Source organism: Cyprinodon variegatus, unplaced genomic scaffold (genome assembly GCF_000732505.1).
Source record: "Cyprinodon variegatus isolate N-32 unplaced genomic scaffold, C_variegatus-1.0 Scaffold240, whole genome shotgun sequence".
Taxonomy (NCBI): domain Eukaryota; kingdom Metazoa; phylum Chordata; class Actinopteri; order Cyprinodontiformes; family Cyprinodontidae; genus Cyprinodon; species Cyprinodon variegatus.
In genome coordinates this window covers 1,061,976-1,075,443 of record NW_015150693.1, presented here as the reverse complement: position 1 = coordinate 1,075,443, position 13,468 = coordinate 1,061,976, and the positions used below count along the sequence as shown (strand labels likewise).

The window sequence follows — 13,468 nt, the reverse complement described above, 5'->3', positions numbered from 1 at the left end:
AAAAAATGGGTTAGATTAAAAATGACTCCATAGGTTCCATCTATTCTAACAAAAAAATATTTCCAATTAAATGGCAAAAGAGGAGTCTTACCTTCTGCTTACGGTGGCAACAGAAGACTCCAGTAAATCTACCACACCACTGCGGCAGCGTGTCCGTCAGCGGGGGGCCACAGTGTGTTAGCAGGGGCTTTAGATATCTGTATCCTCATTAAGGCATTAAGCAAGGCCATTATTACAGATACAAATGCTTATATATATAGTGAGACGTATTATAAAAGAGTAACAGCTCAAAAAGCTTTTAGGAATCAGCAAAATGATGTCAGCTGGTTTACACAGATTAATGTCAGTGATCTGACAGATCATTTGTAAACAATGTTAAGTAGGAGGAGGGTTTCCATTTTAGCTGTGGATTTCAATGAAGAACATCGGATCTCAGTTCACTATCTTCAAATAAGAAGGAAAGATTCAATTATTTATGAGCAACAATTTAGGAATGCAGAGCCCAAATAAAAAAAGTACAGTAGCTTTTATTCTGAACATGTGACACCATTTGATAGAATGCACTCCTCATGTCATTATTAATGTACCATTCATTTAAAACAAGCTTTGCACCTCAAAACAACCTCATTACAACCCAAATCTTCACTGTATCATACTAAGATTTTAGGAGGTACCTCCATTAGTGTCATGAAAAAAGGATCTGAAAAATATGTTATGTGGTTAAGATTTGCAACAAACCATAACAGGAAAACAGAACATGTGAAGAAGAGGATGCTTTGGTGAAGTGAGACCAAAACTTAATGTACCCAAAATCTGGAACGAGCAATCCCCTATGTGAAACACAGAGGTGGCTGCATCATGCCGAGGGGATGTTTTTCCTGGAACAGGTTAGCTTGTCAGAATTTAAGAGAAGATTGTTGGAATTATGTACAGGGCAGTACGAAAAGAAAACCTGTAAGAAACTCCAAATGCTCACCTTCCATGAGGCCAAGGTCCCTAAACTCATGGATTTACGCACATATATTACCTGCTGTAAAATAGGCCGACTTGGTGTTTTTCCAATAAATTCAACTGGCAATGCGATTTTTCCTCCATCAGTCTAGGAATCAACTGTCAGCATATGACAGCTGTTATAAGCTTCTTTTTATTTTGAGGAGTTTAACTCTGCGGTGCAGCTATAGGCTTTTAATAAGTGGATTCTTTGCAAACATTTAAAAAGGAAACTAAGTCAGGTTATATATAAGGGCACCCTACAAAATCCTTTTAATATATTTGGAGACAGTTATATCTAATATCAAAGAAATGTATCAAATATGAATAGGCAATAGCTTTCGATGTTTTTTCTGCAAAATAAACCCATATTTATTGTCTGTAAACCAGTTTAAATCTAAAAGAAGAGAAACATATTAGGTGCAAATAAGTAACAATTGTTAGTATTCAAAAGGAAAGGTTTTTCTACCTCAGATAAATACAGTACTTGGTGTTTTCCTGGTGGGTAAGGTGAGAGTGAACTGCATGGTTTTAATCACTGGTGGTTCTGCAAAGGGGATTAAAATAGCGTTAAAAGTTACAAATCATACATTCAGTTATCCTCAACATAATGATGAAACTCAGAACAGTCAACAATGAGCTCACGTTTGTTTGTCCAACAAACAAACACATTTTATGCAAAAGTGAGAGCAGAAAAAGATCAAGGATAATGTTCTCTGGACAGATGAGAGTAAAACTTTGCAGAGGAGGGGCGGGTAACTAAAAATGTAAAATCCAAACATAAAATAATAATAAAATTAATAATAAAAATAAACAATTGCTCAGCTGGATTGAAAGGCACAAGCTCTTTCTGCATCTTCTCCCATTAATGATGGGTTTCCTCCAGCTAGTCCTGCTTCCTTCCATAGTTCAAAAATAGGATCATTTATTAATTCAAGACATCTTTAGGTATGAATGCATGCATGGTTGTATTCTATAAGTGTCTTCGACATGTTATGGACCGACCTATCGCTCAAAGACCAATAAACAAGCTAATGCAAAGAAAGGAGACCCTTCCTTCCACTTCAGAACTGTGGGCTAAAGCTTGCTGGTAAAGCAGCTAATAAAATACTCTGAACTTCATTTAGAACACACTGTGCGCTCTGTCTACTTTGGCTTTAAACTACAATCTTGTCATAACCTCTTGGTTTAAAATAGAAACAGCACATTTTACTGTTATGCTAAAAAGATGAACATCTTTGCAGCTACACGGAGGAGGCCATTTCTTTTATGAAGTCATTAAGAGCCGGTGGCCCTTCTGACAAGGAATAGAGCTTAAAATTAGTCATTCCAGCACCAGGTTCTTTTGTTATGTTTCATTTAGAACTCCAAGGGTTTGAAATATTTAATTTCACACAGATGCAATAACTTCTATAAATTCAGATGTAGAAAAAACATAAATTTAATTTTGTTGCAGGAAATCAAATTATTATATACTTTGAGTGAAGCAAAAAAAAACGAAAAGAAAAACAGGTCACAATTACTGTTGAAGAATGGCTATGAAGCAGTGCAGAGAGTCACCTCACAGACCAGCGAAGAGAATGACTGCAGACAGAAATGATCTATTATGTTGAGGAAGGAAATCAACATGCTTCAGGCTAATGCATAATAAAAATTACACCCTGCGATAAGACTCTAAAACCTCTCTAATCAGGGCAGTTAGTGACAGCATATTCCATTAAACACTTGATCCAGGATCCCCTTTATTACAACTCCTTAAATATGACAGCACACTCATTAGCCTTTAGCTGTAAAAGGACTAACAGTTCTAATTATTAGCTACTTTCCAATAAGAGTTAAGGCTTTGTTCTGGCTGTTTCTTTTGAAAGAGAGACAAAAATCACGCTTCGCCCATCTCATCCTAACTGAATAAACGCAGCAGATCTACCTTTGCGTGTGTGATGGATAATGGGGGAAGTAAAAGTGCACAATGCCCTGACTTAGAACAGAAGCAAATACAAATGTAAGAAGGAAATGATCTAATCTGGCTTTGACCTCTGATAAACCTCTGTTAAGGTTATCAGTGATGAGAAAAGGGCTGGGATTATGAGCTTCTTTGTGTTTGCTAACAGGATTCTTTATAAGTGTTTGAAAATAAAGAACAGAAAGAAAACAAAGAGGGTACAGGGAGGAGAAAAGCCTACATGGTGTACTCCTGTATCACACTACAATAATACCGCCCAGCGGATGGTTGTTTTATTGCGGGAGCTGCTCTCCGTTTCATGGCGGTGTCATATTATGTTTACGTATAATGGTGCTGAGAGGTTCTGTGCTGGTAGACGGCTAGCTGCTGTTACAACCATGTCTCTCCCCCTCCTCCCATCCCATATGTCACCTCTCACCATTTTCAAAACTATTATCTTTTCGTTTTCTTAAACTGTTTCATAAAACCAATTCATGTTAATGTTGATATAAGCTGTTCCACAAATAATCTACGATAAACTAAATGTATTAACTGGGTTATTTCTAAATAAAGACAAAAATTCTGACTCAAAGTGGTGACTAACTGTTGAGCAGAAAGGAGAAAAAATATAATTTTTTTCCCTCATAAAAATGATTTTTCTGTTAGAACTAACTCAGTTTCAGTTAGAATGGGATTGCCAAAGATCCTGCATTTAATGAGATTGTGGACTTTGGGCCATTTTAACAATATGCTTTCTAAACTGGCTGGACAAGAGCTTCAGTTGTTTTACAGCCTATAAACATCTTCTCTGATGGTTTGGCTAATGCCCTTTTAGAACACTTTCTATTTTTTATTTATTACATATGTTACAAACGTTTTGATCATGGTTTCATAGTAGAAACACTATAAAATGTTTAGAAGTTTATGGCTAAAGCATTTTGGGTTTTTTTTTCTGACTGAGCTCTCTGTGGTAACTGGAGTATAAAGCAGCTGCATTTGGTGACAGCCTTAGAGGGACAAAGTCTGTAAAGGGTTTAAAAATATTTGGGTTGGGTCTGAGTAATATATTCCAGATCTTATCTATAAAAAATGAAAAACAATCCTCCTTCTTTGTTTATAACCTGAATTCCGGACACTGAATAAGAATCATGTCTGGGAAGCAAACAAAATCCAGACAGGCAAACTATCAGTGGTGTCAAAAGTACACACATTTGTTACTTAAGTAGAAGTATAGATACTGCAGTTTATAAACACTCTGGTAAAAGTCGAAGTATCAACTTGTCCTCTTTACTCAAGTAAATGTGTAAAAGTATTAAAACATTTTTTTAAATCAGAAGCAGTGTGAGCAATTTGTGTCCAACCTGACCTTTATATGCTGTTCACTAGCTTGGTCACACACTCCGGTGGGTAGCATCCATGTTTAACCAGTATGTATTGCTAGTCAGCCAATGAGACCACTTCCATGCTCATTGAATATGACTGTACTCTGATTACAGGGGTTTTCTGAATTCCCAAAAATGCATTACCATTGCTTGATCTCACTCCAGCAATGTGACTACCCCGTACATGTTAACACAGTTATCTGATTTCTTTCACTGTCCAACATTTAAATATGTCCAAAGGAAAACAATGCAGCAAGCAAATGAGCAGCTTTATCTACATATTGCTGGGAATCAATCTATGGGGGCTCTCCTAATCTTTGCCTGATGGGAGGTGCTGTCTTTTCTTATTGGACAAAGAAATTAGAAGCAAATCCAGAGGTACTGGCAGACGGATTGTTGTCTCGTTGGGACTCATTACATTTTTCATTAGCCTAAAAAGTTTTATGGAGTTGTCACTTCACTGTGAGTCCATAAATTAGTACCACTCTATTCCTTACTCCAAACATCCACCCAACAAGTATGAAATGTACGAAGTCAGAATTCTGCCAAAAGAGCACATAGTAAAAACTAATACAAGCAGTTTTATTTAAAACACATGGAAGTGGACTGAATATTTGTCTCGGCAGCATTTCACTTTCCTGGGTTGGTTCCACCCTCAAAATGACAAAAGGTCAAACACAGAAACAGGTCAACACATGAGTAAGAGAGAATCTGCAGCCACATAAATCGCAAGCCATGAGCACAGAGAACAAGTATGCAGCCCTGCCTGTGATATACTTGGGTACCTCATGGAGCCAGTCTGGTAAACCACAATTGACTCTGGCCAATTGCATGACTTTCTGATGTGTCACTGCTAGCAGATAAGCCTTTCTGCTTATCTGCTAGCATAACAGAAAGATGGCGACCACAATGGGGCAATGTTTTAATGATGCTCTTTGTGGTATCAAAAGTGAGATTTATTTAACGTTAAAACTTCAACAACGGGAAGATTTTGTATAATTTCTTCTTAAAGAGGATGTATTTGCTATTTTTCACTTGACATATTTCACAGACTGTAAAATTACAAAAACAGAGAGCATCGCTTGGAGTTCTAGCGTTACATTTATAGTCATCCAATTGATTCTAACCTTGTGGGGCCAACCCTATTAATCCCGCATTTTAAATCGAGCTGCACCAGGTCTGGCCATCCTATCATGGAACTAAACCTGAACGTATAAAATGTTCAAAATACGCATTGTGAGTAATTTACATGCAATGTTTTAAATAGAACTGTATTACTTTTTATAAGGGCATGGCAAGAAAAATAAAGCTGTTCATTTTTGGAGAAAAAAAACATTCAAGCAGATCCCAGAATTGTTCAGTAAGACTGAAGTCAGGACTGAACAAATGTCGTCCCATCTAAGGGGAAGTCTCTGAAAAAACCCTCCAAGGGGGCGAGCATTGGCTCCGGCCCAGTGGGTGGAGGTAAGTTGCCTTAGCTTCCATAATATTGTCTTTATATCTCTCTGCATTAAGATTGCCTCCAATCATGTCAAGTCCTGTATTCCCATTCAGACCCAAGCCATCACACTGCATCTGCCAAAAGATGTTTTGCATTAGGAAAGAAGCTTTAGTTTCACCACTCCACAGCTCTACCTAGAATTGCATTTTCCTGACAGATGACAAAGAATTGTTTCTCCTCCTTCATTCTAACATGCTTAATTTCAGCTGTCTGGCTAAATCTTTACTAAATGACTGCAATCTATCCATGTCTCATTACTGCTTGGAGTAAAACACAACTTTTGGGGTTGCATTTATCAAACAGCTTTTGGAGAAATTTCAACAGAATTTCAATGAGGTCAAGATGTAGAGATTTTTTATTTTCATATTAAACTCTCAGTCGTTCAGAGACTTTATCTCCTCTGTCTTCTGACACAGTGCATGTATTTTTTTTTAACAAGCTGCTCCTAGAGTTGCTTGATTGGATCTCTTTTCCAAAGTAGAAGAGTCCCATGCTCAAAGGACTGCCTTTTTAAGCATTATTGTGAAAGTGATAATCAATGATTTTGCTTCATCATCTGCAAAGGCGTAAAGTTCGTAAAATATGCCTCAGTTTCCACTGAATTGTTGATGAAAGTTTTTTTTTTCCTTTTTCCAACAAGTTATACCAAGGTCTTCAAAAGTCACCGTTGCTAAACTGTTACATTTTTCTGTGTTTCTTTGTGCCTCATGCAAGAACCGATCGTACGAACAGATTTGTTCTTAAATCATTTGTGCAAGTAATTTAGGAGAAAATGTCACATTCACCATTTTCTCCTTTTCTAAACTTGTCTCAGGTTTTTTTTTTTTTTAATTTATTTAACATCTAATTGTCCAAGCTGTAATTAAATTCATCATTAGCTGTTCTTGGGAAAATCTGCTTTATCAACAAAAAGTTCTTTATGTCATCTGATATACAGAGTTTGGACTGATTGGATGCTACTATTAGCCTTTAGCTGATTTGTCTAAATTTTCTGAGATTCAGCTGGACTTTCAAGCTACATGTCTTATTGCTAATACAAATTCATGACATAAAGTGTTGGTTCTATCTACCTTTCCTTTTTTACAGTAGCTGCATGAAAAATACTAAGATTCCCAAAAGGAGATTAGAGATGGCTCAGAGTCATCTATAATACTTTTTGGTGTTAAATTTGAAAGTTATGCCGCTAACCGGTCTAAATGACATAAGGGCTGGAAATCACAATGTTTTTTTATTGTTATTTTTACAAAAGTACATCTTTTAGATCAGATGAAAATGAAAAATTTAAATCATTGAGAGTTTTTTCATGATATCATTCAAGAAAAAGTTGTGAAAAGATTTATGAGAGACAAAAGATTGATGACATAATCATATGTGTTTTTTCAGTTTAAATGTACAGCTCTCTAAATGTAGGCAGACATTTGACTCTGACGATAGTAAAGTTCTCTTCCTCATTATGTTAAAATTAAAAATATCCTTTATACTCATAACAGACCTGAAATAGGAAAGGTTTAGTTCTACAGATCTGCAACATGGTGCTCCCACAACAGCTTTTGACAGAGCAGGGTAAAAACTAGAAGAAAAAAAAAAAGACTAATCTTTCTAAATAAAGATATAATACAATATATAATGTAAATCCCTTTATCATCCCACAATGGGGAAATTCACTCTCAGCATTTGACCCACCCTGCTGGAGAATTTAGCAGTTTTTTTTTCATTTTTTTTTTTTCATGGAATAACTGTAATGAATTTTCAAAGCATATTTATACTGAGATTATACTATTCTGATATTTTCAAGAAATTCTAAATTGCTCGAAACGAGTTTTAACTAGGCAGACCTAAGGAATAACGACTTTTTTAATTGCAAAGGTTGCAGACCTCTAGTTTCAACTAATTTAAAGTCAGTGGAAAACACGATTGTTTGTCTATGCATACAGTTTAAATGTTTGGTTCCAATTGTGCTACTGTAAATAAAGGTAATGCCGTCTTCATTCATGGGACTCACGACGTTAACATTTTTTAACCATGGGTGGCCACTGAGTTGCCCAATTCTAAAAGAAACCATCTGTTTTCAGTCTCTAATGATACAGCGTACAAACCAGTTCAGCAGCAGACATCAAAGGGGCTTTGATCTCCAACAAAATGAACGCCTAAGAGTGAAATGTTTGTCCTAGTGACTGCTACACACAGGCCTACACAGTGGATAATACAAGGAGCGACAGGAAGCCTGGAGGTTGGGACACCTCAGAGCCAAGCCCTCAGACTGCGTGGCAGAGGGATTTACTGCTGCACCTGAAAACACCTTCACTGTGTTTTCCCACAGTCATTCTGAAGCACTTCTCTTTCATCCAATTCACAGTTTCTCTAATCTTCTCGCCTAGCTTCTAATTTACATAAATATAATGCGTCAAAAAAGTGCTCACCTACATGTGCAAATTAACCCATTATGTCTGCTTTTAAAACCATAGCCACTGGGTACCGTTTGTGTAGACAAATGTTAGGAATCTGTTTCCAATGAATATGTCTAATATCAGCCTAGATGTCTACAGTCTCAAAGTCCCTTGCCTCTATGAAACTTGGCAGGCGAAGTGCATCTCTTTTTCACACCAATCAGTGTTAAGTGTGGGTGAGACAATATGAAACTGTGAGGGAACATTTTAGTGGCAGGAACATGGAGTTGTTTGAATGCTAAAGGGAACAATGTGGCGTTGAATTTTTATGGAAAATCTGATTCATTTGTTAGGCCGTAAACTCTGTGGACAAAAAAAAAAATGTACCACATCGTTTAGTTAGTTTCCCCAGATAAACTGTGCACCAAAACACCATCCATCCATCCATCCATCCATCCATCCATCCATCCATCCATCCATCCATCCATCCATCCATCCATCCATCCATCCATCCCGTTTCATATATTTGACTTTTGCGGTTAAAAGAAAATCACATAAATAAAAAGTAAAAAGAAAATCACAAGCAGACAAAAGATAAAGAAACAAAAGTGGGAAAGACAGAAATTGGCAGAATGTAAGGGCATAATCACAAATAAAAAGATGAACCTAAAGAGGATAACTCAGTGTGAAAACAACTGAGAGACACAAAAAAACAAAACAAAAAGAAAAAAACAGTCAAGATAGGAATTAGAAAAAGTAAACTTATATCGTCATGCATATCAAGAAAATCTGTCCAACAGTCTGATGCTGCATCCGTTTTGGTTATCTCCATTCATTTCCCGTTTAAATGTACTCTGCTGCATATTCACTTATTTCACAGAAATGACTGCTATACAGTAAAATCATCTCCTCCTCATTAAGCAAGTTAGGGGCTATAAAAGAGGTAAACAAATTAAATTAACTTCAATCTAATGTAGTTTCATGAAATTCAATTGAAAGGTCAAAACTAGTTTATTGGAACTAACTGTTCGTACTGTCTAATTGTCTGCCAGGAATCAGAATTACTCTGGAATATTTTCTGATTTTTCCGATTTGAAGATATTTCAGAAACATTGTGAAAATTGTGTAATACCTTCTGCAAATGCTTTGCAAAGAAAAAAAAAAAAAGAAAGAAATCTACATGAATTTGACATAATGTTCACTTAATGTTTAGGAAAGAAAAAAAAAGTCTTGTTGAATTAATTATGTCTACTGCTTTTCACTTATGTAAGATTCTATCTTATTGTTCCTGAAGGACAAACTCTATTTTCTTTGCATCTCAGTTTGCATGAAAGCTTTGTAGAAACATTAACACCAGCATGAAAGTCCTGAAGGTATATTGATAAATGAGCTCTACATCTTATAAATGTGATGGCCTTGAGAATGCTGGCTCTTACTGTGTTTTAAAAATGTTCATTTTTACCATGCCATCTTTGAACTCTACTCAAACTTAGGAGAGATCTTTAAAAAAAAAAAAACTTCTAGTGCTTTAGTTAATCGCAATATCTAAGCAAAATCATGATGTACCAATTTTAAAATAGGGTATTTTCTGGATGTAAGGAAAAAAAGACAGCTTTTGCTTTAAAACAATTGACTCTAAAAATGAGTTAAATCTAAATGGATTTCATATTTCCTACTAGAACAGTACATTAGATCCTTAAACATTAGAGAATGTCTTACACATATAAAAAAATTGGTGACTTTCCCATGTTTTTGCCTCCCAACTAAAGATTAGTAGAAATCCTCGATATCAATGTATTTATTTGGAACATATTTTCATTTGCCTGACCCTCTCCTCTCCATATGTTTCATTAGCATCAGTTCCATCCATTTTGGCTAATAATTTAGTTAATAATCCTGCTTAAGATTAATTTCCCTTTTATGGCTTCTACACACATTATGCACAACTCATAATAAATGTAAAAGGTTCAGTAAAGGTAAAGCAGCACTAGCTTGGGTTCAAGGAAATATTAAAACATTGCGGTTATGAACTTCAAAGCTGCTGGTTAACAGATATTTTCAATCAAATCATTTGCATTGGAACTTAAAGCTATGTGGTTGAAAGTCTTAAGTGTGAAGCATTTAGGCTTTAAGATGTGATTTCATCAGACCTCTTATGAATTCTCTTTATATATATGTATAAATATCGACTAGCTAGTTACATCTAAACTAAATCTTTAGTCAAACACATTAGTGTTGAATATATGGTGTCAAATTTTGACGCAAAATTAGAGAAGGCATTAAATCATGAGTTGTTCAGAGGGAAAAAAAGCAAGGAAAGGATACTGGTGGTCCAGACGTTGCCATAGGCTCTGTGGTGTCTCTACTCTCTCAGTATCAACCTGTAGACCAAAAAAGAAATAATATTACTCTTGGACGCCTCTTAAAAGTTTTGGATGGCTGATGGAAAATGATGAAAACCTGCACTACCTAAATGGCCTGTGGGGCCGTATTTAGTGACCCCTATTTGTAAAAGCGAGACCTCTGGGCAATCAGATAAACTCATAAACTGTGCAATCCTTAAAGGTCTGTAGCAGCTACAGTGAGACCAAAGCCTGAACAATTCCTGTGTGGACTCCCACCCTGGGCAAGGTTACACTCATCCATATAAACAGAATATAACTTGGTCTCATCCCTCCAGCAGGATCCATGCAGTCATCCAGCTGCATGCTCACTTTGGTCGCACAGTGCTACAAAGATTCAAAAACCTTCTCTGATTCATAGCATGCAGATAAAAGCATTGTTGCAGAAAAAAAAAAGAAAAATATGAAAGAGACATGTTCAAGAGCTGCTCCAGTGATGAGGTGAGAGGGGCATGCATGCATGGATGTGTACAAACCACAAAACTAGACTTTAGATGTGCTAGGTAGGATGTGGTAACTTTAGTTGCTTTAAAAGAGGCAAAAGGGCATTTCATCTTGACTCTGCTTTTCTTTCAAGTAAAATGGAGTACAAATAAAGAACATGCAATAACAAGAGCCTCTAAAATTTTATTAAATAACACATTTTATGCACAGATAAATTGTGCATAAATTAAATGCCTCCATAAAAAAGGAGAATTTTTCAGCTTTTACCTCAGAGCAGACATCCTGCAAACTGACATCTGTGTCCTCTTCCACTCTGAATCAAGACAGAAAAAGGTAAAATCAAACGGTGAATCAATCACATATTCAGTAGGAGGCAATCTTGGGTCAGTGCTTCTGTCTTTATTTGTGTCTTTTCTTTATTTTTATTTTCATTTATTGCTTACTTAAACACTGTGTACTCTCTTTTTGTGTCATATAGAAAGTAGTCCTTCCCTAGTTCTTAGGAGTTGAGAAATGTCTTTTTCCGATGAAAGAGCTATTGTTGCCATTCACTTTGTGTTCTTATTTTTCTCACTTAGAATGTTACCAGAAAGTGTGTCTGGCTAAGAGGGTGTGCATTTTTATGTGTTCTTAGCCAAAACTACTGAAGGAATATGGCTGCGATCAATCTTAGAGTTTTTTTTTTCTCCTATAGAACTTATTAGTGGTTTAGCGTCCCACTAATCCATGTGCTGAGGCCTGAACTTGTCAGACTGCAGGAGTAAAATGTCTGTTGAAGCATAAATGGCTGCTGATGCTTGCTCCTACAGGTCAGTAGTTTACTCTAAGAGCCCATCAGTGCTACTGAGAACACTTTGAGATATCCTACTGCTATTTATCACATGTCTGTGAGCCTTTTGAATGTGCTGACACATGAGGCTTTTACCAGCAGTACCCTGCAATAACTGCACTAGAGGTTTTCATCAGAGCAACAACTTGGAGTGACTACTTATAGGTGTACATATTCACTAAGCAATTTTATAGCGTCACTTCTTTCAGATCCCAGACTATTTGGTGCTTTCCATGTTCTCTTGTTTTTTTAATATCTGTCCATTTAAAATATTTACATGTCAAACTTTTTTTTAAGGATTTTGCTGCTTCAAAGTTTTCATCGTATTTCATTGGTATTGGTAAAAGAAAGCATGGGTTTCAAATACCTAATTAAATAATAAAAAAAAAAATCTAAAACCTGTGGATTGCATTTGTGACCTTCCACTTTTAATCTAATAGATCTTGATTAGATCAAATGAAGCAAAACCCCTTTACCCAACCCTAAAGGGTAAATAGAGTTCACGTTTTGTAATTTAATTATGATTTTTCAGTATAAAATCAGCTATTCTTGAAGGCCTAAGGGATCAAAAAGTAACTTAAAGGCCAATGAACACAACAGACAGGCCAGATATACAGCACCAGTGAAGTTTCAATTTGTTTGATAAAAAAAACATCAGAAGCTTTGTAGCACTATCTAATCCATCATATTATAATAGAAAAGAGTATTGAACAACTATAGATCATTAATTAAAGAGGCAGCCAAGAGGCCCACTGGATTAACTGCAGAGATCCAAAGCTAAGGAGAGAGAATCTGTTGACAGCAAACCTAATTTAATTGTTATTTCTACAGGTGGAGTCTTAGTTGAAAATTAGCACAAAAAAAAAGACTTTTAACTGCCTCTAGCTATTTACATTTTCAAATGCCCCAAAAATTCTATGCAACGAGAAGGTGGTGCAAACTTTGAGTGATTTATTGATTAGCCCAAAGCCATTTCATAGTTACAATTCTTTCTAACATTCAATTCTTAGTTCCCCCATTCAATTTAAAAAGAAGAAGAAAAAAAACTTCTGTTTGTCGATTTGTATCATTCAACAGGCACTTACTATCAAATTCTAGATTTGTTGTCAGCAGGCTTTTAGCTAGGAATATTTCATAGGGTGTACACCTTGGTATCTCACATCTTTAGACTTTGCTCTGCGAAATTTTGAAATTTAGACTGAAATGCTATTTCCTGCATCTTGAGGTGGAATGCAGCTAACTTCTTGTCTTTGTTGTAACACTACTTTTGTCCTCATTATAGGAAGCATGTGTGATTGACTAGAGGTGGAAATTTCATAATGAAGACATGCAATCATTTTTAGTTACAATGTTATATTTCACAGGTTAATTCAGACAATCGGAAAGTATAATGTTATGTTCCCACTACGATATGAGTAGCAAAAAGCGCCTGCTGCTTAATTTTTGATGCTTGTACACATTAAGGTGATGCTCCTGAGGCACGTCCAGTAAAGTGTTTACAGCTGCGTCTACTGCTTCTGCTCCTCCTGTGCTCAGTGGCAAAGAGTGGCTTTGCTATGTTTTCTATGATAAGGGGGTAAAAAGTAGTTTT

The 13,468-nt window shown here is 36.1% G+C and overlaps 1 protein-coding gene across 1 annotated transcript in view; it reads right to left on the bottom strand.

Annotated features, from left to right (window-relative positions):
- Positions 1-91: 91 nt before the first annotated feature.
- The window catches only part of LOC107089133 (sodium/hydrogen exchanger 9-like), a gene marked incomplete at its 3' end in the record, with an annotated part of 99,264 nt that continues 85,887 nt past the window's right edge, over positions 92-13,468 (bottom strand). The window contains exons 13-15 of the mRNA XM_015381725.1: positions 11,316-11,361; positions 10,528-10,583; positions 92-197 (exon numbers count right to left, since the gene is read on the bottom strand). Coding sequence (XP_015237211.1) covers positions 92-197; positions 10,528-10,583; positions 11,316-11,361 — 208 coding nt within the window. The remainder of the gene's footprint in view (positions 198-10,527; positions 10,584-11,315; positions 11,362-13,468) is intronic.